This window comes from Pecten maximus, chromosome 12 (assembly GCF_902652985.1).
Source record: "Pecten maximus chromosome 12, xPecMax1.1, whole genome shotgun sequence".
Lineage (NCBI taxonomy): Eukaryota > Metazoa > Mollusca > Bivalvia > Pectinida > Pectinidae > Pecten > Pecten maximus.
In genome coordinates this window covers 11,189,033-11,214,115 of record NC_047026.1, presented here as the reverse complement: position 1 = coordinate 11,214,115, position 25,083 = coordinate 11,189,033, and the positions used below count along the sequence as shown (strand labels likewise).

The window sequence follows — 25,083 nt, the reverse complement described above, 5'->3', positions numbered from 1 at the left end:
ATCATAGAAACAGGCTAAATGTTGCTTTTCCTGTTTTTTGTTTCATTGAATGTAAAATTGGTTGAAGGATGTTCAGATTATATATGTAATGCTTGTAGGTAATGTCTGATGGTTTATAAACTGTTACATAATAACGGACACTAGTACACTAAACCAGGTATTTTGCCTGTTTTACCTGTATAGTCTAACCAAAATGATCTGTCAGGATTAATAACAGACACTAGTACACTAAACCAGGTATTTTGCCTGTTTTACCTGTATAGTCTAACCAAAATGATCTGTCAGGATTTGACCCCCTCCCTACCCAGTTACCAGACATATACAGACAAGTCAGCATCCGTAACTGGGGAGCTTAGGTTTGTTTGTCTTTCTGTTTGCTGGGGTCACTCGCCCTGTGAACAGCCCCGGGTCATTTTGAGGCAGGGTCTCCTTGTAGTAGTTGGTAACTACCTCACAGAACAACATACATGAAGCCCATCTCAAGCAGTTTGGTTTAAGGGTCTAAACCAAAGACACAACCATGACAGCACAGACTGCCCCGTTTCTCACCTTCTCGAGAAACACAAACCGACTTGGGAAGGAAGTGTCAAACCAAACTATACAGGAATGTTAGGGACTGTTAGTTTCGGTTACCATGGTAACCAAGTCTCCATACACAGGTTTTGTGTACTGGCTAGTTAAAAGCTCATCAGTCCGAAGATCAGTTATATTTAGTGAATGCTTACCGTTCTGATTGTGTAATTGGTATTCTACCATATTGTTTTGTTGTTGTTATGAAGTGAAGACAAAAGCTGTGATTTTGTGTTGTTACCTCACACTATCAGGTTTAGTACATAACCACTTTGATTATAACTATAGCAATGTATGAATTTTATTGTTTTTTTATTTGATTTTTCTGGTGTACCAATTTATGGTATTAATGGTATGTGTGCATTAACTATAAAAATGTAATGTGGCGTTTTTAAATACCAGGGTAAATTTAGGATCAGTCCAAAAATTTCCAGAAATTTTGTATATAAAGGGGAACAATAAGGGGAGACAATTACATCAGTAAGAAATCCTTTCCAGGGGAGATAATTACATCAGTAAAAATTCCTTTCCAGGGGAGATAATTACATCAGTAAAAATTCCTTTCCATGGGAGACAATCAAATTTGTAAGAATTCCTTTCCATGGGAGACAATCAAATTTGTAAGAATTCCTTTCCATGGGAGACAATCATATCGGTAAGAATTCCTTTTCAGGGGAATTAATTATAAAAGTAATATTCTTCCTGGGAAGAAGTTAAAAATCATTCCTAATGCACAGGTGTCTGCTTCTGGTTAGTATTGATAGAAAAATATATTAGGCCCTAACCCTACTATATCAACAAGGTGTAACACTCGAAGATCTACGATGCATCGACTGTGGAACGGAAGTAGACCTGATTGGTCGACAGCTCTATAAACAATACTAACTATAATTGTCGACCAATCATATCTACTTTCATTCCACAGTCGATGTATCCTAGATCTTTCAAGTGTTACACCTTGTTGATTTAGTATGAGTAGGGGCTAATATTTGTATTCTATTAATACTATGCCTGTGCCTAATGGTACAATTAGTGTATGATGGTAGAAAATTGAGTACAGGTCATTGCACAAAGTAGTTTTATTGCATGTGAAAACAAAATACTCATTGCATGCATTGTTTGCATTTATTTAATTGTTTTGCTATATATCATGTTTATTATTTTTTAAATAAGTTTAAATTGTATAATAAAAATGCTTAACCCTTGTTTATAGTATTTGTATGACAACCTATGATTCATGTAGCACAATGAATGAGATGGATTGACATTTTAATAGTTTGTAATTAGATTGTGTTGCACACATTCCCTTATCTAGGGCTACAATATACATCCAACCATAATCCCTGTTTCCTCGGACTCTCTACTGCTATTGATGGAAAACTGGAAAAACTTGGCAATGAGGAGAGCTAGTCCATCAACTGCAGCAGAGGCTGAAAGTAAATTGTGTTTAGGTAGGATGTTTCCGACTTGTCTCAGCAGAGTATGAATCATAGCTCTACGCATATCAATGTACAGTGTGACCCTAAAATGTTTGACTCAAATTGTTTTTTTTCTTTCTGTCAGTTCATCTTTTATTTAAAATGTTAATACACTGATAATTATAATATTAGATGATACATTTAATCACAAACACTGGATGAAGGTTGCACACTTTAAATAAAGTGGATTCTCTCTAAACCTGGCACAGGCCTTGGGGACTAAACAATTTGGTCAGGTTAGGAGAAGTCCAGAAAAATCAAGAGCTGGATTTTTTATAAGTGAAGAATAATTTTATCTGGACTTACTTATTAGGTCAGAATGGAGTTGATTCTGAAGTAGAGAAATGTCAATTTAGAGAGATTTCACTGTACTATGTAATTATGTGATTGATCATAATATACACTGTATCTGCAATAAGTTAAATTATTTCCAAAAAAAACCCAATATACTGTTGTTATAATTTAATCTATAATTAAATATCCAGTTTGTATGTGTTTTATAGGTATGTAAATGGGAAATGTGATGTTTTCTAAAACCAATAAAAATTATTCTTTAATATTTATAAAAAAGTTGCACTTAAATAATTTTTTTGATTTTGGGACATTGTGTACAACCACCTTCTTGAATTTTTCCTTTGAGCTGATTGCACATGTTCAAATCCAAAGCCTAAGAAAACATTACATTATTTTACATCTCTAGACTTTTTGACTTATTAGAATTTCATTAGTATTTCAAAATTATATGAAAACAAGTTTTAATATCAAAATTTAGAATCTAAAAGCAGCCTTGTCTGAAGGCAATCATAAGTGAAAATTAAGATGAGCAAGTTAGGTCCATTTGACCTCTTGTTTCACAGTGGAACATTTGTCATTCTACAATTAATTTTGTTCTTGCCATATTTTTCAGTGCAAATTGGTGCACACAATAATGTATTAAATTTTAACTTGTTAAGTTTTATGTTTGGTGATTGTGAAATTTAAATGTACATTATACAGCTGTATGACTTCTACTGTACACATTTCATAATTTTAAGTTGTTCTGACAATTTCAGAATTTCCTTCATCAAGGTATATAACAACTATCATGATTTTTCTTAGAAAATGCCTGAAATAGGTAACACATGCATTTTGAAAATGCAGTTATGTATGGTATCCAAATTAAATGTCAAAGTTGAGAAATCCTGAAATGGTTTAGAAACCCATGCATCCTCCCTCCCCCATATTAGAATATGGATCAGTCACTGGTATAAATATTATATGGAATGGTACTGTTCACTACCTAGTGAAGGGGAGGCAAGGACTGGATATCATTAACTGTCTATTATCTCCATAGTTATATAGTATTTTTTGAAAATAAATGTTGTTATATTTGTTAAAACGCTTGTATTTGTTGCTCAAATTAATATAATATTGATATTATTTTGTTTTGTTTTTATTATTTGACCATCATTTTGTTCATCTGTAGTAAATCTCAAATCCTCACCCCAATGGTACCAGGATTCTGTCTACACAGTTATCAAAGTGTTCCATTAGAAAGCCATATTAGGAAGACTGGCCTTTCTGCAATACATTTCATGCTCAACTTTTGCACGATAGAACATTATCCTGTTAAGAAATACAGATTTCAAATGCATCGGTGTACATGTGAACGAACATAATTTAGCAGTAATCTTATATGAGCGATTTTCGCACTGGAAGAATTTCTCTAAATTTCGATGTCACTAATGGTAACTTATCTGCATTGTTTTATATGGCAAGCATTGTCGATGCGCTGATTTATTATTCCGCTATTTCGTTTTATAGTTTTATAATTACCTTTCAGCGCTAAATTCTAAGCACGTTGAAATAAGTCACTTACAGTAATTGATAGTACATGTATGACCATATATAGATATATCATCCTAGGGTTATTTTACTTTGTCTTGGGGCCGCGGTGGCCGAGTGGTTAAGATGTCCCTCCATCTCTGGGTTGCGAGTTCGAAACCCACGTGAGGCAGTTGCCTTGTACTGACCGTAGGCCGATGGTTTTTCTCTTGGTACTCCGTCTTTCTTCTACCTCCAAATCCTGGCACGTCCTTAAATTAACCAAACCAACCCAAACTTCGTGTATGCGGACAACCCGGTTGTCGGTTTTTAAATGTAATTTTTCAAACATTTGTTTTGACGGGCCTGCAAATGCCTTGGAAGTCTTTGCCAAGGGTGTTCTTGAAACAATATAAAATCACCAGGTCCGTCTTTATTTCATAAACGAATAACACCGGTCTAAGTGATCTAACCATTTGGACCGCAAAAACGAAAACGGCGCAGTTCCCTGGTTCGGTGACATACGAGTACACCGACTCCCATTTCTATAGCTGCTTGGTGTTATTAAAAGCCGAGCCTCTGGATCTACGATGGCAGACAAACTGCAACTTTTTTTTTCATTGTACAGTTTTTTTACCATCTTTTGTACCATAGTACGGTACAATAAGATGTGAAATCAGAGTTGAAATGAGTCAGTCGCATTTGTACCTTTCTGCACCAAAATAACGACCGAAAACAGCCATGCGCATCAAAACGTACAGAATTTTCGTACTATGGGACTCCATAAAACGTCCAAAAACCAAAACTGACCAAAATATCCATGTCTCCCACAATCACTGGCCACCTAAAACCCATTAATCTAAATCAACTATTAAATCAACTGCCAGATTACTGTGGATCTTAATCTCACCATGGCTGTTTAAATTGACCTTTGTGACCTTAACTCTCCACTTACTCCGCCCCCAGCGTTTTGACAGACACATACCAGCCAGGATACTGGAGCTGGGCTAGCCTGGTTTGTTTTCAGATTTAACAATATGGCCTTAAACTAATCAATTTCCGATTCTGTACTCTCACATTCTCAAAGATGGTACAAAAAGAAGTGAAAACTGGTTGGCCGAGTCGAGTAGTATTTACTTCTGAGAAAATCCGTTTCTTCTTATATATACAACTATTTACATATGTACAAAACATGTATAAAGCTCTCGCACTCTGGTAACATGTTCTCAATCTGACATACCTTGACAAGATAATCATCCGCTCGACAAAATCGTACCAACCTTCAATTTGTCTACTCCCCATTTGATCACAATCAACACCTGTCCTAATTCTCAACAGCTCGCTCTCCGACTCTCAGACCACAGGTGTCGGACTCGTTTTATAAAATAATTACATATACATTTGTTTTTATGTACTCTTAAATGTTATTGTTTCATAAAACGAGTCCGGCACCTGTGCTAAGACCATAAACTTTCACATTTGATAAAATCCTTATACTTCCATTCATTCACAATCTAATCCTAAAACAGTTCAATGATTGGCTGACGTCTCCTGTCACTCTCTCCTCACGGCCGCAGCATTGACATTAACTCATTAATTACAATTTCTGATCACCCCCCCGACTGACCCTCCTCCTACTCAGTTAAATAACATTTTCACACTGATAGGGACAACTTCTAGCTGATGTCACGTGATATGTATGGTAATTACATATCCTGAGTAACATCATTGTCGCTCTCGATTTCAGTGTTGTTAAGTATTGGGCAAAATTACCCAATGTGAAATGAGAGCAACACATGTTTGTTTTTTTTGTTTGTTTTTTTTTTCGTACGATATAAATAAAATCACTACGTGTTCATAATCCATTGATCCGAAAATACTTCCATCTTCTCCCTTCCTCCCAAATCGGGAATGGCTGTTCGCGACCGCTGACGTCACTTAGGATCATTACATATCCTGAGTAACATCATTGTCGCTCTCGATTTCAGTGTTGTTAAGTATTGGGCAAAATTACTCAATGCAAATGTCTTTCAATCTATGTTAACACATCGACAGAATGTTGCAACCATTAGCACACCCGATAGTGTAACTCCCAATACTCACTTAAAAAAGAACAAAGAAAAATTGCCTGCTTACACAATCACATTGTATTACTATTACCACATATTAAAGAGAAAATTTAGTAGATCATCAAGAACTAATGTTCATTACAACCAACCGATACTTAGTAATCATATTGTAGGCGTAAATAAAACTATGAGATATTCAATGATCATTCTACTCATTGCTACTGTCCTCGCTCGCAACACACTTTCCTTGAAAATATTTGTTTAAAGCCTCGAAATCCCCATGTTGGTTAAAATATGACTCCACTCGGTCATTATCCCCCCCCCCCCCCCCCCCCCCCCCCCCCCCCGGCTAAGCGCCCTGCCAGACAACCTGCATTAGTCCAGACAACCTGCATTAGTCAAGGCCCGGCTGTAGTGGTCAGCTGATTGCTCATTACGCCATCCGATATGGTGCATTATTTCCGTATTAGATACCGCTGCCCCAGTCAGCGCCAGTGTAATCGCGCAACCTGCTCTAAAACTATGAGGCGTCTCGCCTTCGTACATTCCTAGCGAGGTCAAGTGACCTTTTAAACGATCGTAAATCGCCGAATAACTTAGCTGAGTATCGAGGACTCGGTCAGATTCTGTCACGGGGCGAAATAGATACCCAACTGAGAGATCGACTCCACAATCTTTTGCTATCTGATAATACTTGTCAAATCCACGCACTGGGCACACCTCATCATCTTCGCAACGCTTTATTACGTATGTATTCGACTTTCCATCTCCTCGGAGAGTCTTACCATACGTCTGATGGAACACGAGCCCAGAATCGTCATTTAACCGCTTTACTTCCTGTGAGACAATATTACTAATATCACTAGCTCTCTCACCAGCGAAAAATTGCAATTTTATCAAAGCCTGATCCCTTGCTAAAATGATTTTTTCCTTAGCCGTTAACCATGATTGACAAAGTTGACGGTCAATACAAGCTCCTAACCGTTTGATTTTTGACAGGAAAATTGGTTTCGCTTGTTTCGGAGTAACATGTGGTTTCGCTTGTTTCGGAGTAACATGAGCTTGAGCTTGCTCTTCTTTAACAAACTTAATATATTGTTTTAGCATGATGGAATAAACCGGGTTCCCCACAGACTTGGCAATATCCCACACACTACCTCTACCGTGCGCACAGAGCACAGAACGTCCTCCAAGCGACATAATATATTTTGTAAAGTACCCGCCGCTAGTCGAACGGGACATCCACATTCATGAAGACCTTTTTTTCCTAAATAACTGCACTTTATAGTATGGACCTGCGTTTGTCCCGAAATATCATTCCATTTAAGGAAGCGACGAACATCATCAGGAGTAGCCGTCTCAATGGTTGATTTCTCGGGAAGTTGTAGCAAAAACTGTGCCAATCTCACCTCAAGACTACAGCGTTTCTTAACATTTATAGTCGACTACCTTTTTCCCCGATCACTATATAAGACAAACAACATCTACCTAGCATTGTCCACCAAATTGGACGTGGCTGGATAACTGGTACCACGATAGTACAAGCCTCCACGTGTTGTTCTCGGAGTAAACAAAGCAGTGGTAATATCAGATTGAATGGTGAGAATACATACGGGTTTTTCTCACGCGCTAATTCTTGCACAAATACATTCACACCGCCTGACCCCGGAGATGGTAAAACCGTGATATGTCTTAATGGCTGATCATCACAGGACCTCATTACGTTGGTATTCGTGGCCATCAAATCGACAGTGTGAGGACCATAGACGCTATCGACACGCCCCCATGCCTGTAAGGTAAGCATACAATCTTTGTATGATATTGTTCGAGATGGAGCGTCAGCAGCGTTTTGTTTCGACGGTACATATTGCATATGAAGAGCCACATTATTCCGAACGTTAAAAGAATAAATTTCTTTCATAATACTGGTCAGCTCATTATCTTTCCCGCCTTGGTTTCTCCACGAATTTAACACCGCTGTGTTGTCAGTTAAAATATCTACTCTGTGATCACGAAGAGAGTCTTCCAACGACTGTAACGCTTTCAAAACTGCGGATGCCTCTTTTAAATGAATCGGCCTACTATCATGCTCTAGCCAGAAATCGCCAAAACTCATTCCGCGATCACTACCTGATAATACTGCGACACCATATCGGAACAATGACACATCAGTGGCTAACAATATTTGTTTGTGACGTTCCGGACGCCAAACAGACACACCCTCCCAATTATCTAAAAACCGCCAGTGTTCAATTTCCGTACGCAAAGTCCCTGTCATCCTTACATGTTTGCTTTTCTAATAGAACACAATGCAATGGCTGCATTAACATCCCTAGTGTACAACTGAGCAGCGGGTATAGCAAGAGCCATAGATATACATTTTCCGACAAAGCGCTGGAGAGTTCTAATATCAACATAATCAGAAGACAACATATTCTAACACAGTGTCATAAACGAATGTTTTTTATTTCTGGTAAAATATACGCTGGTTTGACGGAATCAACTACGAAACCGAGATATTTCACAGAAGTCGACAGTATGAGTTGACATTTCCGAAGGGATAATATATATCCTAACCTTGTCAGCAATTCTACAATCGCGTAAACATAGCGGAATGGATCAGCCCTTACTTGCGCAATATCGTTTTGAGAAACAACTGCAAACCTATCGTCAATATTGAGAAGTAGCAATTCCCAAGCTACGCAAGTACGAAGTAACGGTAATGTTCTATACGCGAATACCCATCCTCCAAACTGGATACCAAAATACTTGACGGACTCCATCAGTACATATCATCAATGCCTCACGTGGAACCAACCTATGAACATCCTTCAGAGTTTCCAAAGAAAATGGCATATCTTTTATCCATAAATTAAGGAAACGGGCATCATAGCATAATCGCGGTTTTGATGGTTCAACAGTCAATGGCATTATAACTCTCGGAAGCTTGCATTCCCCTAACTTTCTTATAAACTGCATAGAACCCTTCTGCACACGCTCAATCAACTCACTCATAATGAATTCTGTGAAAAGTTTACACTTGCTCGAATTGTACAAATACGCTTGCTTAGGAATAGCTGAATCGTAATGCTTTCCCCCAAAATTTCCCTTAAATGGCCTGAAAAAATTATAGATATCTACACCTTCAGATAACCATGCTTTTACATCATTTGACGAATTATCCATATTACCCATTCCCAGTTATTTTTCTGTACATGTAATTGGCCTGCCACAAATACATCCGGGTCTCTCAGTGATAGTCTTGACAAATTATATTCGGCCTTGTGATTAATGACATTTTCTGCTGTAGCGCGCACTGCGAGATTAGGACTGTCCCCTCCCAAAGTCACCCATGATGGATGCTGTCTAACGTTGTAAACCTCATCTATAGGGTTCCAACACAAGTTCTGTTCCCACTCTGGAATTCCCACTTCAGTTTTTTCACCCTGTTCAAAAAAGTATGGAATGACCAGTAATCAGCCATCCATCCATATATAAGCAACATTAGGAAAAGACTTGGCCCTAATCTCACAGTCCGCGTGAATGTGTTAACAATCACTAGGGAATCAGTGTCCCTGGACTGTAGAGTAGATCCAACAATTACAAATTTAGACATATTAAATTCTCATATAACCTCTTGTCTATGACATGTTACCGCCAAACATTTTTCTCCTTGCAGATTTCATTTTCTCGCAATCTCTATAGAAATGGCCAGGAGTATTACAGAAATGGCAATTCCCTCTTGGACCTTGACTTCGAAAATAACCCCCTCCTCCCCTATTACGACGATATGACCCCTGATTGAACTGTTGATAACCGAATCTTGGGAGATAATGTGAAAAGGGAACCTGTGGTGGCGGCGCATAATATGTCTGTCCGGGATGCTAGTACAAGCCCATTAACGGCGACTCTAATTGCATTGCCTGACTGTCGGGTTTTTGAGAGGGAGTAGTAGGTGTTTTATCAATTTCCTCAGCTCTCCCTTTCAGACACTTTGTTAAAGCCTTTGTAACAATGCTAGATACCTTACCCCCTAGCACATTAAGACAAAAACTCGACAAGTCAATTTTTGATGAGTTCAGCTGGGCTTGTCTCACCATTTCTTCAAATACATCAGCTTCATCATGCTTTAACTTTTTAGATACGGTTGCCAGTTTCTCCATCGATAACAAAAGAAGGGCGGTATTCGGGTTTGTATGACGTGCCAGACATCGTACCTTTTCTTTTAGTGTATCAATGACTTCCGTTTTCTCTTTTCTCGATTTTTCTTCCAAACTCTCGATCCTCCTCTCGAGGGATTGTTCTGACGATTTATGTACCTTTTTTGGTGGGCCCTCGTCATCGTCGTTATTCTGTCATATATTTAATGTATGCATCTACTCAACTTGACCAAATCAAAACAACCTCGCCCTCTCAATTATCTCAACAACCTTGTGTTAATAGGGTGTCGAAAGTTTATCCACAATATAAATTACACTCATCGTCCATAAAGGCGACATTTATTGGTTTCTCTTTCAAGCAGCAAGTAGAACTAGAGCAAACCGACCGTTTGCCCACACCCTGTAAGCCCCGCCTCCAATGTCTATCATACAATATACCTTTATCTTGTATCAAAAAAATAAATTATTAGAAAATTTAGAATCTTAAAATATTGGATAAAATTGAGGCATACAAACAACGGTATTCTAAAATCATGTCATAATGATGTGTTGGAGAACGGCGATGCGTGTTTAATGAATGTTAGACAAGATTATATTATAAGACTCTTTCATATGTGTATATGTAGGATAGGGACATTCCACCCGAGGGGTCACAAAATGTGGTGAAACCCGAGGCTTGCCGAGGGTTTTACCACATTTTGTGATCCCGAGGGTGGAATATCCCTATCCTACATACACACATAATGAAAGAGTCTTTTTCTCTCATATCATTACCGAATTTCTGGCGAAAGTGTCCCTCAGCCATCCATTTTCTTCAATTTTTTAATTTCTTTATTTGACGTTTTTACTAAATATACTTATGATATTCTGAAAGATCATATCCTATTTTTGGCAAACAATGTTTGCACACAAATTTCATTCATTTTGTGGTTAAGTGATGAACGAATGAACAATTCGCCGATAAAAATTACCGTAACTTGACCGACATTTACGTGGCCGTGATCAAATTGTCAACATCCGAGAAAAAGAAGTTCTATCAACAATACTGAAAGCCAACGCTGAAATGAGTTTCCCAACTTCACATATAATTTGATTTGCACCTCGACATATTTAATCATTTCACAGGACACACTGTACTTTTAAATGTCAAGTCAAATTTTTTTTTTATAAAATACTACGTCACTGCATGACGTCACGACTGTCATTGGAATTCCATTCATAGTTCAATGAGAGTGATGTCGATCTCGATCGCCATGACGCGGCGATGTTTCGTGGCTGGTAATTTTAAATTCACTGTGATTTTGGCAACTTCGTGTGTGAACCAGCGAACAGTGACTCTATACGAGTATTCGATCTTTTCTGTGACATAGGATTATATGTGTTTAACCGGTTGTCTTGATGGAATGACGAAGGTAGGTCAGTCGATAGGCTAACGATGATCATATTGAAAGGCTAGGATGGCAGTTAGTTTTCATGGTTACTCTACACAAATATAGACTCTGAGTTACAATTGAAATAAATATTTTTTATATGAACATCGAGGGGTGTCATTTTTACCGAATGTTCGTTCATTTAAGAGCCAATTCCCAACTTCCAAATACACAGGTTACTGAGTAGGCCTAACAGTTACTGACAGTACCGTAGAGTAAACAAATTCCAGGGCCCCCTGCTGACGCAAACGGAACCATTTCATAGGTTGTGACGTTTGACATTTTCTTTTTTATATTTTTTTATGTATGGCTTTTATTTTACTTCCTGTCATTGCCAGGTGATTGTGTGTGTTTACATGTTTTTAATGACAAATGACAAATCTGTCGGGTAGGCAAGTCTGTATTGTACTGTAACTGCCTACAACAGGCCTGTAGGCGTAGTCTAACTGTTTGTTACAGTAACGGAGTTATATGTTCGCTCAGATGAAATGTTTAATCGTTTAACCGTGTAGCCCTATTGATTTACTGCTGATATGATATATATTTATCTAAGAATGTATGTATTTTTATAGTTAAGTCCAACGTTTCAAAACCGACACCGACGATAAGGACTGTCGGATGTGAACACAAGCAGACGACGTTGTGAGAGTTGTCCCCCTTGAACGCAGATTAATCCGCGCGCGTGAAATGCTATGTAAGATAGATTTATCTTACATAGCTATCTTACATGGGCAAACTCTATCCAACATGGCGAGATATGAGAGAAAATACTGTCCTTGGATATATATCGGAGTCAAACGTAATCAACAACACCTCATTTTATATAAAATAGATTGTATGTGACATTTTTCAACAGAAATGTGAGGAAATCATCACGTCATCTCTAAGAAATAATATTTTTCAATCACTTGCAAAAATATACAATGAAAGCACACAACTGTAAATTTCAAAAAGAACTCACCAGAATTAAATGTGATCACATACACTTAATATATAGAAAGCGTTCGATTCAGAAAAATTGCACGAAATAAAAGAAATAGTTCCAGGTGTAACCTCGAGGAGATTGAAGACGAAATATCATTTTGTAATTATTTGTCCATATTATCATTGTAAAACAATAGACTATGTTACGTAACTATAACGAAGTGATATTCAGTGACACGAATATCTCCTCAACTGACAATATAAAAATCGCCAAAGTTGTGCAAAACTTCTTGAGAAGGTCGGGAAGATTCGACTAATCATCTCTCTCTCTCTCTCTCTCTCTCTCTCTCATTATATTTACGTTTCTTTATCGAATTTCTGAATATTTGTATATGCCATCATGTGACTATGTTATTGTTAATTATTTTGTTATTATTATGGGAGAAGTCGTCTATAAGTTGGAAAAACTTGCTGACTAATCCCTTTGTCATTATTATATGTCAATAAAATAAGTGATATTTATTTCTTTATTGTGTAATTATATATCTTTATTTTAAAATACATACATATTATTATATCTGGTACTATTCAATATATAATTGTAAGATGGTTATTATCAGTGTTATGTCACTGTGCTGGCCATAGTTACATGCGGTAGCCATTGGTCACCTGATTCCTATACAAATGACCACCAGATATTTTCCGGACTTACATACGTCTTATTCAACAGATGTCCAGCGTCATAAAGTTATTATCATATATATACAAAAAACTGACCAGGTGTGTGAGAGACACGCGGCGATCAGATGATGTTTCATAACTTTCTCTATAAAAGATAGCGCAGTTAATTTGGGAAAGCAGTATAGTGTCCTAGGCTCGGTTATAACCGGAACAAGGACGTTAAGCCCCATCAATCAATCAATCATTGGGAAAGCAGTGCGCGGGGAAACTGGAGACTCGATCGTTGCAAGTTGGGGACTTGTTTAGTATGCGGTTGAGATTTTTTTTCGTCACGCATGGCCGTTTATCCGTAAAGTAATTAATTCTTCTTGCCCGTGGCACTACTCGTCCGCATGGCTCCCCTTCAGTTTTATTATCCCCTGTAAGAGAGGTATTTATCGCCTCGTGCCCCCATTATCAAATATAGATGGTACGTACATCGATATGAGAACTAATGCGGTGTCCATATCTATATTACACAAGGTCAACATTTACTTGTCGTTAATTGTTTTTCTAAGTGTTATGTGTATTACTATTGTCACATTTAAGTAAGCGAAGCCCACAGGGGCTTGGCATGATTTTCCAAATGATGGTCCATATATATATATGTATTATAGTGTCATACATATATATATGGACCATCATTTGGAAAATCGTGCCAAGCCCCTGTGGCGAAGCCGACCGCTCCTTCACAGACTAGAGCGGGCTGCTTCTTGAGTAGACTATGGATATTGACGATGTTAAAAATATAGTCATATGAAGTTCACTGTGCAAGTTAAAATCCCTCTCTGTTGATAATTTGTCAGTTAATAGAGGATTGGGGATCCGGCTGTTCGAGTGTTATAATTACAAATGAATATAATTTTCGCTCCCTAATTTGATTCCAATAATGACTGGGGATTGATATCACTTATGGGGAATAACAGTGACGAGTTGATTTGGTCATTTGTAATTAACGATATTCACTTATCGATTCCGCGAGTTCTGAGAGAGTTAAGTATTTAAGAATGGTTAGATAATGATAATCAATTGGGAGAAATATTTTATTACTTTAATGGGTCAGATGTTGTTGTTCTCGATGTTTCTCCATTGTTAGGGATTAAGTAGAACTGTCCGAGAGCTGGGCTCTAGTCTGTAGGACATCGCCGACCGAGTAACAGCCCCGGTCCTTAGGCTCCGGTCAGTACTCAGCATCTTGTGTACCAGCGACGAATAATTATTCATCTGCGCGGTAACTATGGTTATTACCTGTGCGATGTAAGTGTGCCAGCCCGATTGGGTAGTCGATGTCGGGGTGACTGGGAATTACCGTTACATGTTGCGTCCTCGGCCCCTGGTGAAAATCGCACAATCGCTCATCGATTGTAACATTCTTGACCAATAACCTGTCATTCTTAATTTTACTTCTACTGAGAGGGGACATATACTAAGTTCACCATAAATCATACAATTTGGTTTACTTTTTTTCCCAAACCCAGTAATAATTTACAAAATTTCAAATGGAAACATTCAATAGTCTAACATTTTTGTAACCCCACACTTCACATCTATATATATAGGAGGGTAGGTTTGATTATTTTATCGAAGTGTTCGTATATACATTTCAATTTATTTATTAACCTTGAACTTTACAGCTCATCAGTACAAACATGTATAACAATTCATACATTGTAACTTCAGTTTGATTGATTCAATTGATAAATTTAGTTTTCTGTCTTCCTTCGTAATTAGATGAGGGCACGGCGAACCGTTAGTAATTCATTCTTCACGCCCGTGGCACTAATCGTCCACTCCCCTTCGGTTTTATTGCCCCTGTCTGACTATCAATGACCTCTCATCCTCTTTATCAGCTGCAGATGGGTACATCGATCTGGGAACTCATGCGATGTCCATATCTATATTACACAAGGTCAACATTTACTTGTCACTAATTGTTTTTCTAAGTGTTATATGTGTATTATTATTATCACATTTAGCTAAAAGGAGCCGACCGTTCCTTCACAGCCAGGAGCGGGCTGCTCCTTGTGCTCTAGGCTGGCCCCCTGTCTGTAGAATATTAAGACTATAAATAAAATTGAGTTTAATGATTTTGATCCCTAGCATATGTCTGATCCTAAGTTTCTAAGGGAGATAATCTAGTATTAGAATTAAGCTTCGAAATTCTTAATAAAAACAACATCTTATGGTCTGGTGGCCAGTCTACTTGTGCTTCTGCGAGAGCTCCGATAGGTTTATGGGGAAAGTAACAGAATCGAGAGCGAGGGCGAATGAGGAGTACCGAGTTATATATTATATGCCTAAGTTTTGCTTTGCTGGATTTTACTGGACATATTCCCTAAAGGTAAGCGGTGTTGCGAGTTACTCTGTAAACAGTAATGATGTCATTTGAATGCTGATGTTGCTGAATATAGATAGCCGGGAACCGTAATAATGTTTTCTCAATGACCTTCTCTACATTTTAGCTCACCTGGTCCGAAGGAATAGTAGGGCGAAGATAATTTACCCCAATTTCTCCTATTGGTCCCCACCCCTCAGGCCCCAAGGAAGCCACACTCTCCATTTATACAACCTTACATCTCCATTGCCGTATAATGCTACAGACCAAATTTCATCAAATTTTATTCAGGTGTTCTGGACAGGTAGTAGTAGGACTAGTAGTAGGAAAAGTGGACGGACGACGGACGCCGCGCCATGGGGCCTTGTAGAAGGAATTAATGTTGTAAAAAGGAGAGAGAAATTCTTAAAGAAGGACAGGATTTGGTCCACGTTTGGTTTGAAAGGTAGACCATTTAAAACAAATTTACTTTGCCATGATTTCAGGTGAGCGGTGCAGGACCTGTGGGCCTCTTGTTATCTAAACTAGGGTATTGTGGCGGGTGTTAAGTCCTATAGGCCTTGTTGGTCCGGGCATGGAACAGTTCACCTAACGGCTTTAGGAAGACTGAATCCTTTCCTTTTCATCAGTAACCATAAGAATAGTTCTACTGAGCTACTCTTACATTGTTTAAGCCATGACTATGAATAATGAAAATAAAAATTCTTGTATCGCCTGAGTCAATATTGCTGAAATCTTTATCGATATTTTGTCAGCTTTTATCCGTCATTTTCTCCTCTTTATCTCATTCCGTTCCTGACGTTAGTATGTCCTTCGGTCAATCACATCCGGTTTTGGTTTGGAAGTTTTGGAAGGCGCATACTAGGACTAGTAGACAGATGGCACACACATTTTAGAAGAATATTCGTCATATCGGTGTTTCATTGACTGGAGTAAGTTTCTACTCTCTGGTGTTTTACCAGTTGCGGAAACATAGTTTATCACAATGAGTTCCGTACGAACTCACGGATAAACTTTATAAGTTATGTCACTTCGAAGTTTGCTGTTTATTTGCATTGCTGTCAACTGGTGAAGTCGACGACGAAAAGTGTTGATATTTTGAGAGTGGTCCAATTCAAGCTGCTGGGCAATCCTCAGTCTAAATATCTTCATAGAGACGCTATATAAATTTAACGAAGTTTGTATTTAACTGTATTGGGTTAGGGGCTAATACTTGTCCCCTATTTCTAACCAGATGGAGATACCTGTAATATTCATATATGTAGGATAATTCATGCTGACGTCACACTGGTCAGATTAGGCCACGCCCACTAGTGGTCTTATGCTGGGTTATGTAGGGTTTTGTATTGAAAAAAAACCCAGGTGAGCTGATAACTATTGATATATTCAATTTCATAGCAGTGAAAAACGAAGGCACGTACATTTTACTACAGGAAAGAGAATAATTCAATCTTCATTTTGTTAGAGCAAGGGTACGTAATTTCGCACAGTACGTAAATTCGCACACCTGACGATTTTTTGCGTTTTTGCTCCAAGTGGTCGAGGACTGTGTTTTTTTGTTTATATGTTGACTAATGCTAACCTTTAATGGAACATTTGCCGTTTTAAGTACATCTTTTCTGATTAAATTCGTTTTGAAAACAAATTTTAACTGATACGACTCTCGTCCGATAAAATGGATACCGGATGATTAAATATTTTATTTAAAATAATCCCAGTTGTTGACTGGCATGTGAATTTGCAAATATTTAAGGAAAATATCATTTGATCAGATTATAAACAGAACTTAATACAAATCCACCAAGTATAACTAATAACAGCGCTGACCTGTAGACACCCCGTCATTTTCACCGCCTTGTTTACATTACCTCCGTAGGGAGCGGTCATTATTTAAAGCAAAAATGTCGGTAAATTGACTCTTTCCAATTTTACATTATTTTGTTTTTAAAGATTTTTTTAATCGTGTCATTGGGCTTTATCTTAGTTTAGGATGTTGTTTGTCTACAAAATGGTTGAAAACTATTTTTACCTACAAAATTAAAGAAGTTAGATGGGTGTGCGAAATTACGTACCCGATCGTCTTCAAACCCAGCAATAAACACAAGTTAACAACAGCTCCCCTACGCAGTGATACGTGTGCGCATATCAGGTTGCACACTTGTATGTTACGAAACATGTGTACATCTAACAATGTGAGGTATTCTTTCTTGATTTGAAATTGATTTGACGGAAATGTATTTAAAAACATACTGAAAGTGTGCGAAATTACGTACCCCCACTCTACATGACATTTAAAATTTGGTCGAAAAATCAAATGATGAAGAAATTGACTACCATAAATTGCCTATTGTACAGTGATACATAGACAAACCAACAAAGTCAGACCATCAGTGGGAGAGGTTAAACTGGACATAGTGACATCACCGGTACCTATCACCGTAGGAATGGCAGGTTTTTTTTTCACTACTTTGGGAATGGGGCCTAATTATGGCTTTGGGATTGGTAAAAATGCGTGACAACAGGTAAATTGGGTAAAAATGGACATAATGGTAATAATAACAAGTAGACACAAATATGGGTCTATGCTATATTTAACCATCCAGATTTTATAGACATGATTTTTTTATAGATCATTCGATGGGTAATTTTAACTGGGCGGTTTGGGGAAAATATCCAATTTTACTGTGGGGAATGGGGCCGAAATTCGGCCCCAAATCTGCCCCCTGAATGGGCTTATTAGGATTTGGCAAATTGCCAAGAGGCACATATGTTATCTGATCATTAGCTACAATCATGAGTCTCATAGAATGGAAAATAGTATGGAAGGAATGAGACTAACAGGTGACATCCTAAAAAAGTAAATAATGATACTTTTTAGTTTGGAGGACCTGGCCATACTTTCCAGTACATGATATAGGTATTGGGTAACCCATATAGAGACGTTGTTGCATGGTTACACAAACCAGAATATATATCTTTTATGTTGAAAATTGTTCAGCTTGACACTAAATGTCAAGGAAGGTGTAGGAATAATCAAGTAATAGTTAAAGTACCGGTAGTCAATTAAAACACCAGGAGATATGTAAATTCTGATAAATAGATCTGCAAATTAATTTATATATATGCTAATTTGTTAAAGGGAAATAAAAATATGATGAAATCTTATAGTGAGTGTTTCAGATGTGTGTATTGCTGACAATGAGGAAAAGCAAAAAAATACTTAAAAAAAAATTTTTTGTTCCATTTTACAAACTGATTAAAGTTGAGGCATTTAGCTGTATGTGTTAAGAATAATATTCAAGGAATAATGAATAAATAGAGGTGGATGAAATAGCATATGGTTACATATTCAGTAATCCTTGAAAATTGTTAGTTTATAAATGACTTAAAATAACAGGGTCGGTAGGATGATAGCCCTGAGCTGGGAAAAAATCCCTTTTTAGCTCATCTGGAGAAGATGGAGAGCTTATCTTGTCACTCCGGTGTTGGGTGTCGGCATCAGCATTGGTTTTTCAAATGTTTAGGTTTTGGTGCAAGTGTTGAAAGGCATATAATAATACATGGTATTAGGGTCCCTGTGGGGGTTAAACTATCCCTTATCAGAGTTAAACTGAAAGATTTTTTTTTGGAAAAAACAGCCTTTTTATTTTTTTTTTGTGCAAGTGTTGAAAGCTATTAAAACATCATGATCACTTAATAATTGTACTAGGGTGCTGATATTTGGTAAAAGAGTCCCTCTGGAGTTACACTATCTCAAACTGAAAAAAAAAACAATGTGAAAATGCTCACATTAGACAATTTATATGGTTCCATATTTTTCAAGGTAGACAACTCATTAGGATAATATTTCATCAAAAAATTAATCTACAACAGCATAGCTTGTCTCCCTAATGTTTGTCAATAAATAATTTACACATATATAAATAAATTGGTGTGGTTTTGAAAATTGCATGAATAGACAATACACAATCTGATCAAGGAAACAATATAAATATTATTAGTGCAATTTCCGAAACCATATCAATTAATATATTTAAATTATTTATTGACAAACATTTGCGAGAGGAGCTATGCTGTTCTCCAACAGCTCTTGTTATTATACCCCAACACAATCAGGCCTTGAATTCAACATTTTATGTCACTTGCTAAAAACAGCAAGCACCTTAAATTTGTACTTGCTAAAATGTCTTTTTACTTGCTATGTAATCTCCAAAGTCAATTAAGATATGTGTTTTGTAATGAAAAATTTGATTTATCATGTGTATGTGACAATGTATATAGACATTATAGTAAGAACTGACTAATTGGATTAATTTGTTATATATCATTGTTACAGTTTGCATCTGATGAAACCACTTGCTGAAAAAAGCAAGCACATTAATTTTCTTCTCTATTCTCCAACATCTTCTTGCAAATAGCAGGTAATTCAGTGTTAAATTCGAGGCCTGACAATTACCTGAAGGAACTCTGGCTCTACCGCTACGAAGGCCTTTGAATCAGGAACAGGGAAACCATGAAATGAAGAATTGATGAACATGTCTTGTTATATGCCTGTTTGTATTCTGGTAATTTATAGTGTTTAATATATATTTGTCTTCAATTTGTTTGCAGGGAGATGGAGGAGGCTTGCCCAGAGCAGATTTACCTGGGCAAGGTCACCCAGGTGATTGACCCAAGCAACTTCTGTATGCAGATTGGCACAGGTAAAACAGTGCTTTTAATGTTTAGAATCTGTCTCGGACAAAATATCATAATTATACTGGTATTTGATCATGAGCTTCACATTAGATGTGCTGATTTGGTCTTGGGGACCAACTATTTGCCTTTGTTTTCTGTTCATAACTTAGTCTCTAAAATATATATATCACAAGTTCGATCATTTGCTATTTATTTAGTCAGACTTTTCCATCTAATGTGTTTACATATGCAGATTAACAACAACCAATTGCTCCTTTGCTTTCAAATGGTGACACTGTGCACAAATGAAGTCTAGTTGCTGTGGTTGTACCAAAGTAAAGTCTCTGGTTGAATCATTGTTGATTAGATATGTGCATCGTAACTTTATTTTTCTATACACATGCATGTTACATATAACCAAAGTGCGATCCTAGTGATGATGATTTCTGATTGAACTCGCTCACATGTACACTTGTCAGTTTCTTTTGGGGAGACATAATTTCGTTTGCTGAGGTCTGGATCTCAGACCTTTGTCCTTCAGTGTACAGAGCTATTATGTAATATGTAAAAAAAAAATTCACTGTTCCAATTATATTGAAGTCAGCTGGGGCTTAGTACGAAATACTGTGCGTGCCCTTGTATTGAAATTGGATCTATAGCTAGTGATCATGACTTACAGTACTATATTTATGGCTCATTCTTCAATTTTGATACCAAAATTTCTGTGAAGATAGGGATCAACTGAATGTCTAAATTACATTGCCTTCTTTATTTTGGGGGAATTTGATAGGAAAAGTTTGGATGTGTTTTGGATTAGCTGTTATCGTAGATTTTAATTCAATTTGGTACAGACGAGAGTTTGGCTGAGTTTCTACAGTTTGAGATAAACCTTGAGGATTCCTGTCGCACTATGGGGATCAGTGTAGAATGTATAGATGATGTTGGAATGGGACAGCTAGTCCTGGTCGACTGTATGGACACAGACAGGATGTGGAGGCGGGGTCAGGTATCCCGCGTTGACAGGTATGTTACACAGTAGACTTAAAATAGATCTGAGAAGTGAACCAATGTTAAACTTGAAAAAGAGATCTAGAACTTTATAAAGACTGGTGCATAAGGCTTTTTGGTAGACGTTCTCAGTTAACTTGAATAATTATGTCATAGTCTAGTTATACCTATATCTAGCTTATACACACTTACTTCAATAGCTTGTTCCTTGGGGTGCTATATACCGGTACCTGATCTTATGGTTTTCCGTGTTCCTTGTACACACCAAACTATAAAAATGTAAATGACATTACTCCCACATATACCTAACACACCACACTCAATATAAACATGAAAGATAACAGACATCTGAACCCTTCCTTACTCCCACCAACACACCACAAACTAACCAATGAAATGGTGAAGCTTTATTACATACTAGCCTTAGGAAATCATCGTCATCTATAATGTTAAGGAATTGACTTTGATATTTATTATAATGGTTCAAGGCTCTACCTTGCTGTAAAGTGGGTGGTGGAAGAATTAATTTGTCATATTATATTTCTTGAATAGATGGTGGTCTGGGGGAGTTAGTTAAGAATTCTTTTTATACATTACCTCATTAATTTTGTCTGTTTGTAGTGTACAAGGTACTGTTGTCTAAGATTTCACTCGGTTAACATTCAAGGTTAAAAGCAGGGGATACAAATATCTATTTAAGAACAGTGATTTTACATGTTAAAATCAGTAATAGAACAATGAACTGTTTGTGTTTCCAGAGACAGAGAGACAGTAGATGTCCTATACATTGACTATGGTGATACAGAGCTTGTCAACATAGATCGTCTGTGTGTAAACCAGGAGGACTTCTTCTCCTACCCTTCCCAGGCCCTGAGATGCTGTCTGGCTGGTATTGAACCTGTATGTGCACCAATCATCAGTCATTTATAACTTTCAGCTCTGTTTCATTAACAAACTCAAAGCCAAAATTACTCTTAATGCTTATAATTTGTGAATTATGTCTGATTTTTTTTTTTTAGCGTGATGCAAATTATGAAAATAAGTCTGCCTTAGATATATATGGTATGTTTGTGTTGATTTCACTTGTCCAAGATCAGTTTTCTTTAAGTTTCTGTATTCGACCAATTAGCACCCAGGGCACTTAAAAAATAGTTACAGAAGGGATGCTTAATAAGGAAGCTAAATCTATGTCATGGAAAAAAAATATTATAAGAAGTCATTAAGAAAACAAATTCATTGTGACTGGATAGTTATTATTTAACAGGAGTCTAGCTATAAAGGGGCCGCGGTGGCCGAGTGGTTAAGGTGTCCCGACACTTTATCACTAGCCCTCCACCTCTGGGTTGCGAGTTCGAAACCCATGTGGGGCAGTTGCAAGGTACTGACTGTTGGCCGGTGGTTTTTCTATGGGTACTCCGGCTTTCCTCCACCTCCAAAACCTGGCACGTCCTTAAATTAACCAAACCAACCCAAACTTCGTGTATGCGGACAAACCGTCCTTAAATGACCCTGGCTGTTAATAGGACGTTAAACAAAACAAACCAAGTCTAGCTATAATCACCAAACTTTATTCTCTACACAAAAGATATATGTAACATGACTTTCTTTAAAGTTGTTTTAAGAGTGGTTATATAATTTCGATTTCTTCATTGGAAGGGGAGGAGAGCTAATTGTGGCTATTACAGTATGTCAAGTTATTTACAAGAGCTGGAGAAAATGCTATTCCAAACATTGGTGGACCCTGTTATTTGATATGATAGTCATTTCATGCTAAATAATACTTGGAAATCATCAAGTAAATTTCTTGATATTGTAATAATGTGATTTAATTTCACCCTGATTTAATATCATGTCGTTACTTTCACCAGATTGCCAAAAGTTGGACAAGTAGGGCCACCAAGATGTTCAAGGATATGGTAACCAGCGAAATATTTCAGACGGTGGTCTTGGCATTCCAACCGGGGAGCTTCAGTGTCGGTCTTTACACCAAGTAAGTACAGACCCAAAACCAATACAGTGTTTTATTATAATAGATCATTAATTTTGTTTGTACATATTAAGAAATGCTTAATGAACTGTGATGTAATTTAGTCTCACAGTTTTGGGGAGTCTGACAAGTGTAAATTACTAAATTTTATATTTCTGTCCATGTTTTACAAATCATCTAATTAAACACAAATTCTATTGATAAGATTTGAAAGAAAATATCTATATTTACAATTGTTATCTGACTCACTATATAAATGGATATTAACCAAATTTGACTGTTTTTCCAAAAGATTAACTATAAAACATTATTAACTGTGAATGCTACCCATGGACTGGTGCCCGGTCGCATGATTTACCGAGAATGCTACCCATGAACTGTTGCCCGATCATGCGCTGCCCAATCGAACGCGCCTAATTACAAGCATACAGATGACAGTGACTACACTACTTGTCTTGTGTAAACATCAGTCGAATATAAACATGACTTCTAGGTTTGAAGACATAAACGATGACAGGCTTTTAAATCTCATAGAGAACAGAGACTCAGCTAATACCAACGATATCATCAACGGGTTCTGTGAGGATTCTGTATGCTTACTGCGAATCAAAAGATGTACCAATCAACGACTTTGAGGCAGCGGACAAATCAGACTTGAACAAAAATTTTCGCTGAGTTTTGTTGTGATTTATTCACCTCAATGGTCAGACAACAAAACACTTGTTTCGTGCCTCATCAGTCAACAGTCAAAACAGTTTTCACTCGGTGTTGGTACTGACCAGGTGAAGTGTTTCCTGAGGCCGAAATTGTGTTTACATACTAGGAAAGGACATTACCTTACTGTAGACTAACATATTTTGCCTCTGATGTTAGTTATAACAGTATCTGTTAAACTGGTATCTCCAGGTGAATGAAGCAAAATTTGGTACTGTAATATTTTTGAAAAGAAGCATTATATATATCAATCCACTCTCCTAGAGACTGCTCTATCAAATCAAGTACAAGACAGACAGATTGGAACATTAATTGTTCTGACTAATTATCCAATACAAATTGTTTTGATTAATGATTGTATGACTTAAATTTTACAGCCATGGTGATGATGGAGTTGCAGTCTCCTACATGATGCTGGAACAGGAACTAGGACTGGTAGGATAGCTTAGGGCTATTCCATTAAAATATCTACCTGACCCTGGGACTCCACAATAAATCACTTCTATCCATGGTTGGATTGCCTTCCTGTTATTACTTCTAATGTAATTTATTAGATAAATTCTATGGTTGGTACCCCTTAACAAAACCTGGAGTCCTGGGGTGGGGTAGATGTTTTACTGGAAAAGCCCTTAGGGGCAGATTGTTGATAATGCTGTTCCAAACAACAACGTGATTCTGTGTATTTTAGGTATATATTGCTTATCATGGGGGTACTGGACCTTACAATGTAGGATATTGGCCTAATTGTGAGGCCATGATAGGAACTGATCAGTAAATATCTGGCTGACTACTATTATATCAATGTAGGGGATTTGCTTAATCGTGAGGCCAATAGAGGAGTTGATCACTAACTGTCTGGCTGTCTACCATTATAGAGATGTAGGACAGTTACTACATCGTAAGGCCAATATATAGGAGTTGGTCAGAAATCTTTTACTCAAATTGTAGACAGCCAGATATTTATGAAATAAATCCTATGTTAGTGAATGTAATTTCCTCTATAAACATCCCACTTTAGTTGGGGGAACATTGTTAGTAATACCTGTAACAGTTAGACTCGTTTGAAGTGATCAGTTTTCCAAATCTGATGTTTTTGATGGGGTAGCACACTTGGTATGTACAGTGTAGTAAAAATAAACCCCTTTTAAAATTACAATTGACACTGTTTAGAAATTTCATTGTTTTTTATTACAATTATAACGATAACA

At 37.2% G+C, this 25,083-nt stretch overlaps 1 protein-coding gene and 1 long non-coding RNA gene across 2 annotated transcripts in view; both read left to right on the top strand.

Moving 5' to 3' along the window:
* Positions 1–83: 83 nt before the first annotated feature.
* Positions 84–3,467, top strand: LOC117339306. Its single transcript, XR_004535165.1, has 2 exons — positions 84–157; positions 238–3,467. It is a non-coding gene; the product is annotated as an uncharacterized LOC117339306 (long non-coding RNA).
* A 12,847-nt stretch (positions 3,468–16,314) lies between these two features.
* The window catches only part of LOC117339806, a 28,708-nt gene continuing 19,939 nt past the window's right edge, over positions 16,315–25,083 (top strand). The window contains exons 1-6 of the mRNA XM_033901515.1: positions 16,315–16,421; positions 20,101–20,192; positions 21,018–21,189; positions 21,933–22,074; positions 23,043–23,164; positions 24,253–24,310. Coding sequence (XP_033757406.1) covers positions 20,105–20,192; positions 21,018–21,189; positions 21,933–22,074; positions 23,043–23,164; positions 24,253–24,310 — 582 coding nt within the window. The 5' untranslated portion in view covers positions 16,315–16,421; positions 20,101–20,104. The remainder of the gene's footprint in view (positions 16,422–20,100; positions 20,193–21,017; positions 21,190–21,932; positions 22,075–23,042; positions 23,165–24,252; positions 24,311–25,083) is intronic.